A 5,949-nucleotide genomic window follows, 5' to 3' on the forward strand; every position below is an offset into this window, starting at 1 on the left:
AGTGAAAAACTAAAATGTCGAAAAAATCTCAAAAAAACTCGTTTAAAAAGCCGAAAACGCGTGCAGAAAGATAAAAAGAAACAAAATCTGAAGGAAGCATTCAGAATGCGACACGTGGCGAATGGTTGAGAGCGCGCCAAGTGACGCTGATTGTTGCCGTTCTGTTGAAGGAGCGCTTGTTAAATAGTCCTCGTGCGAACGTTGGGCGCATTTTGTTTCAGCCCGTAGTTCTTGTTGGGCCGAAACCCAGCCCAGCCTTCGTGCTTAATACAGCCGCCTAACGGCGTAGATTTCTCACACAAAGCCTCTTGTCCAACCGCAGCTAGGGTTTTGCTCCGCCGCAACGCACGATCCAGATTCCTACACTTCCCTAACCCTACCCAACCCTGCACCTCCCGGCGGCGAGCAGCAGTCAGCGGCAAGATGAGGCCTATTCTCATGAAGGGGCACGAGCGCCCGCTCACGTTCCTGAAGTACAACCGGGACGGCGACCTGCTGTTCTCATGCGCCAAGGACCACACCCCCACCGTCTGGTACGCCGACAACGGCGACCGCCTCGGCACCTACCGCGGCCACAACGGCGCGGTATGGTCCTGCGATGTCTCCCGCCACTCCGCGCGTCTCATCACGGGGAGCGCCGACCAGACTGCCAAGCTCTGGGACGTCAAGACGGGGAAGGAGCTCTTCACCTTCAGGTTCGACGCCCCCGCGCGCTCCGTCGACTTAGCCATCGGCGACCACCTGGCGGTCATCACCACCGACAGTTTCATGGGGAATATGCCCACCGCGCAGGTCAAGCGCATCGCCGACGACCTGCAAGACCGTACGGTTTACTCTTCTCCTGGAAGTTTCTAGATGTCTAGTTGTGACGTGAATGTGGATTTTATAATGTGTTTGTGGTTTGCAGAAACGGAGGAGTCAGCTCTTGTGATCTCCGGCATCACGGGGAGGATTAACAGGGCCGTGTGGGGGCCCGGCAACCGGACCATCATCACCGCCGGTGAGGATGCCACCATCCGCATCTGGGACTCTGAGGTTAGCACCCCAAGCTTGCAAGTAGTCTTGTTGAGTCATGCTGGCGATCAGTTCTGTGGCCTATTAGGGTGTCTGGTGCCATCTACCTGTGGCAATTTGCTCTTGGTAGGAGCTTGCAACTATTGTTGCATGATTGTCGATGTATTGGTTGTAATGTAAAATGTTACTTGAGCTCAGTGCTTTATATTTCACACACGCCCTGAATTTCCTTGTCACGTGGTCTGATTCCGTGAGTTTCTTATAGCCACCAACTCCTTGAATTAACACAGCAAACAGTTAATATCTGTAAATCTGGCCATGGTGGATGCTTAGTATGTAGTCCACCTTACTAGAGTATCCCCCCCCCCCCCCCCCCCCCCACCCCTAGAGATTCCCCCCCCCCCCCCCCACTAGAATGCAATTTTCTTTCCGTGGGTCTTTCATTAGAAAGAATGAAGGAACCAATAAGTTATCTCCTGCAAAGTTTACATGCCACTATCTCTCGTCATTCAATGTTTGTTGTACATGCCAGGTGTTTAATTCAATCAGTATGTACGATGTCGCTTTCCCATTTTTGTATGATGTTGTGCATTTATGTTTTATTTTCTCTGGGCTTGTAGACCGGAAAGCTGCTGAAGGAGTCAGACAAGGAGGTTGGACATCAGAAGGCAATTAGCTCACTGTCAAAATCCTTAGATTGGTCTCATTTCCTCACAGGTTCCTTGGATAAATCTGCTAAGGTGATACTTTTGGTATTGCTGCCCTGATAACCTGTTTATACTTTATTTTTTAACATATGGATTTTTCTGACATATCTGCTATGTCGCAGCTATGGGATGCAAGAACACTGACCCTGATAAAGACATATGTCACAGAGCGACCGGTTAATGCTGTTGACATATCTCCTACTCTTGATCATGTATGCTCCTGTATCTGTCACCTTATCTGCCATTGTTCTTAAGTTGCTGCAAGCATTTGAATATATAAGCTCTCTCAAAGCACATGGGGTTGTCTCTTGAACTCTTGGTCTTTTTACAAGCTAAGTGTATATTTCCGCGGTCAATTATGAAGTTTGGATTGACTATGAATTTGGTCCAGAATGTGCTTCCTTGCAGTCTAGCCCTTTTGGTAATTAATGAAGTTGGATAGGATTACCGTGTATGTGCTCTGGTCTTGAGTGTCACATATTTTTGTCGTGCCCATCTATTTCCTAACTTTGATTTCTTGTTCTCATTAATTAAGGCCAAGTTTGTCAAACTGTGTAAACCATGATTCCTTTGCATATTTGTTATCTTAGTTTTTCTGCATCTGTGTTTAATGCTCATCCCATGCATTCATGATTCTAAACTAAATTGGTACTCCCTCCGTTCGGAATTACTTGTCTCGGATATGGATGTATCTAGAACTAAAATACATCTAGATACATCCATTTCTGCGACAAGTAATTCCGAACGGAGGGAGTACATTATAATGGTCTATTTGTTATTTATTCTACGGAAACTCATTTGTATGTGTATTTGTATTTTTTGAACATCATACTTTTTTGCTATCCTTAGGTGGTTATTGGAGGTGGCCAAGATGCTATGAATGTTACTATGACAGATCGTCGTGCTGGTAAATTTGAGGCCAAATTTTTCCACAAGGTGAACTATATTCCTTTGCATATATTTACACAGTTGGCTCTTGACTTCCTATGGGGAGTTACTTTCTGTATGTGTATATGTTGTCAACTTCTGTAACAAGATTTTGTTGTCAATCTCAGATTTTAGAAGAAGAGATTGGTGGTGTTAAAGGACATTTTGGACCTATCAATGCATTAGCATTTAATCCTGATGGGAGGAGGTTAGTTCATACTCTGTTTGTATTTTGATTTCTTATGTTTGTATTTTGCCTCTGCGCTTGGGTTTGTGATATGCCTCTGTTCCATTTAGATTCATGGCGATATACACTATTCTGAGTCTTTAGAATGTCGTCAAATCTTATGAAATCAGAGCTTGATTTTGAATATTATATGTGTTCAGTAACCCTGTTTACTATTTCATGTTGATCTCTTATATTTACATTTTGCTTCTCACGTTGGGTTTGCAATATGCCTCTGTTGCACTGAGTATGCTAAAATCTGCTCAATGATTAAGCCATGTAGATTCATGGTGATATACGCTATTCTGAGTCTTTAGGATGTCATCACGTATTATGAGAACATATCTTTTTATTGTTTTCTATTCATATTTTTTTATCTTCAGTGAGAGAAGATCATGGTGAAGTAATCCTCAATCACCATTTTATTGTCTCCCATCCTAAGTCTTAAGTCATCCTCTGTATCTTAAATTCTACATGGGCATTGACTTATGGCTTGTCACACATTGCTCGTCTTTGCTATCTGTTTGTGACATATTTTGTTTCCTTTGTTCCAGTGCCCTGGCTTCCTACCTTTTTCTGTTATGTTTTTTCCTCAACATGTAGCTCAGTGATTAGAGCCAATTACATTGGCAATATACTCTATACTGATCATATTTTGATGAAAAGTTTATATGAGAGCTACATGAAGTAATCCTATGTCACATTATACTTGCCATTTCCATCTGTTTGAGCACATGTTGTCTCCTTAGTATTTTGGTGCCTTATCTTCACACCTTTTATCTTGTGAATTCTCTTTTGTCATGTTTAGTAATAATGTTGCTCAGTGACTATAGCCAATTACATTGTCAATATACGCTACGCTGGCCTTGTTTTGATGAAAAGTTGGATATGAGAGCTATGTTGTCCCCATAATTTATTTTGGCAGATCTAACCTGTAATTGCTTGATCATGCTTTCTTGTGCATTCTGTTCTATTCTACCAGCTGGTTTGGCAGCTCAGTGATTTCAGTCCAATACTTTTGTCATATACGCTATTCTGAATATGTTGTAAAATAAACTTATGAGAGCTGCCAATCCTTTTTTTTGATACTTCTATTATATTTCTTTTGTGATCTCTCATATATGTTTATCCAAATGCTTTTGAGAAATAGGGTTTTTCAGCTTCCTTCTTTGAGCTTCAGTTCTTGTTATCTCATCTCTTATGATTCCAGTTTTAATGACCCGTATTTTTCCATATAATGTCCTTAGCTTTTCGAGTGGTGGTGAGGATGGATATGTGAGGCTACACCATTTTGATCCTGAGTATTTCAACATCAAGATGTAAGCCTATGAATTTCTCAAGGTAAGGCTCATATTCCTTGGTAGACAAATGTGAATAACTGCAACTTAATACATTGTTCATTCAGGCTTATGCTTATACATTGTTCATTCAGTGCTTTTTCTTGAGCAATCTCAGCATCTCGTCTTCTATGTTGTTTCGAAATGTCTTGTGCTTCAGGCTTATGCTTACATGTTCATTTCCTATCTTGTTTCAGGCTGCAATTGAGAGACCTCCCTAGTACCCTGGAGAGAACATAGCTTTTTTTTGGGCTCAATTTGTGAGAGAACTTAACTTAGCTGGATGGTCTACTATGTAATAGCACCTTTTCATACAATCAGCAATGGAGATGCTTAAATGGGTGACATGGTGTTGCTCTGTCAGTGTTGTTTATTCCAAAACATTCTACTTTTGATTCGATGTCCATTCTGCTGAACATAGTACATGGATGCGCAGCTAGGTGTTGTAGTTTTGTCAAGCTCAAGGATTACATGTTACGTACTTAGACGCTGAGCCTACTGAGACATTGGCTCCTTGGATTGACACGATTGGATTTCCAGTCATATAAATGTTAGTGTGTAGGTACGTACTGCCAGCTTCTAAAATGGCAGTCCAAAACTTATTCGTTCATTGGATTCCAAACTTACATGTGCAAAGCTTTTGATATTCGAAAAAGATAGTTTCCATCATATAATTTTTATGAACTAATTTGTATTTTACTAGTTAATTTTATGGTCAAAGTTTGACACTAAATACGATGAGCCCATAATCCAACCCTTTTCTAAAGCGTCATGGTCTACGTGGGCGTTTCCAAGTCGAAGTCCAGTTTTCACTTTTCCATCATCACTTTTCGAAAGAAACTATGTGATAAATCCCCACATGCCTCGAGATCTCCATGACCTGAGATCACTATACAAAAACAGCTTATGTTTACAAAGTGAAGGGATTTTCCCACACTTATCTCTATGAAACTTCCTTCGAAATGAATGAAATGAAAACCACGATCATGCCTCCAATAGGAAGATCGAGGAAGTGGTGCTGGCGCTCCTGGTTCATGAGATCCTAGTGGCTAGCGGGCAAAGAAAGGGGGCGGGTCGTTTACTTGAAAATGACAACTGCGTGCTCCAGGAGGGGGGCCTTGCACGAAAGCAAACCTACGATTAAGTAGCAGTTGCTTTCTTTGATGGGCCTAGTGAGGGGGGTATTGCCCATTAGTTCTTACCAACTTTAGGTGTGTACATCTAACTTATTATCTAATGATGAAGGGGCGACGATGGTGTCAAACCTGTTGGAGTTATCAGATCCAGGGTATGCTGAATGTTCCTAATGAAACATTGAATGACAAGTACCTGGGCATGCCATCTGATATTGGTAATTCAAAATCTGGAGCTTTCAAGTATCTCAAGGATAGACTGTGGAACAAGGTAAAAGGTTATATTGAAAAAATAGTTTCATATGCAGGGAAGGAGGTGTTAGTTAAGTCAGTGGCCCAAGTTATACCTGTGTACTCAACATCTTGTTTCAAGTTTCCTAGAGATTTATGCGAACACCTCAACAAGCTCATCAGGCAGTTTTGGTGGGGGAGTAAGGATGGAAAACGAAAACCCAGCTGGGTCTCTTGGAACTCTATGACACAGCCCAATGTTATGGGTGGTTTAGGCTTTCAGGATTTTGAGATTTTTAATCTTGCACTTTTGGCTAGTCAGTCGTGGAGACTGTTACAGCACCTAGAATCACTTTGTGCATGATTGTTAAAGG

At 41.9% G+C, this 5,949-nt stretch overlaps 1 protein-coding gene and 4 non-coding genes across 5 annotated transcripts; all 5 read left to right on the forward strand.

The window, feature by feature from the left end:
- Positions 1–289: 289 nt before the first annotated feature.
- LOC125551697 (eukaryotic translation initiation factor 3 subunit I-like) lies at positions 290–4,556 on the forward strand. Its single transcript, XM_048714988.1, has 8 exons — positions 290–823; positions 908–1,035; positions 1,635–1,754; positions 1,844–1,933; positions 2,571–2,657; positions 2,777–2,856; positions 4,122–4,215; positions 4,409–4,556. Exons 1-7 carry the CDS (start codon positions 424–426, stop codon positions 4,195–4,197), a joined length of 981 nt encoding a protein of 326 aa, XP_048570945.1. The 5' UTR covers positions 290–423; the 3' UTR covers positions 4,198–4,215; positions 4,409–4,556.
- Positions 3,135–3,216, forward strand: LOC125555100. The gene has a single exon (XR_007304542.1). It is a non-coding gene; the product is annotated as a small nucleolar RNA U54 (small nucleolar RNA).
- Positions 3,476–3,554, forward strand: LOC125555097. The gene has a single exon (XR_007304539.1). It is a non-coding gene; the product is annotated as a small nucleolar RNA U54 (small nucleolar RNA).
- Positions 3,692–3,771, forward strand: LOC125555099. The gene has a single exon (XR_007304541.1). It is a non-coding gene; the product is annotated as a small nucleolar RNA U54 (small nucleolar RNA).
- On the forward strand, positions 3,867–3,942 carry LOC125555098. Its single transcript, XR_007304540.1, has one exon. It is a non-coding gene; the product is annotated as a small nucleolar RNA U54 (small nucleolar RNA).
- Positions 4,557–5,949: the final 1,393 nt, after the last annotated feature.

Source organism: Triticum urartu, chromosome 4, assembly GCF_003073215.2.
Source record: "Triticum urartu cultivar G1812 chromosome 4, Tu2.1, whole genome shotgun sequence".
Classification (NCBI taxonomy): domain Eukaryota; kingdom Viridiplantae; phylum Streptophyta; class Magnoliopsida; order Poales; family Poaceae; genus Triticum; species Triticum urartu.

Bases quoted from the DNA above. Each gene is read 5' to 3' on its own strand.
- LOC125551697 (XM_048714988.1), top strand. From the start codon at position 424: ATGAGGCCTATTCTCATGAAGGGGCACGAGCGCCCGCTCACGTTCCTG. The intron at 824-907 runs GTACGGTTTACT...TGTGGTTTGCAG, and splicing joins CGCCGACGACCTGCAAGACC to AAACGGAGGAGTCAGCTCTT. The intron at 1,755-1,843 runs GTGATACTTTTG...GCTATGTCGCAG, and splicing joins CCTTGGATAAATCTGCTAAG to CTATGGGATGCAAGAACACT.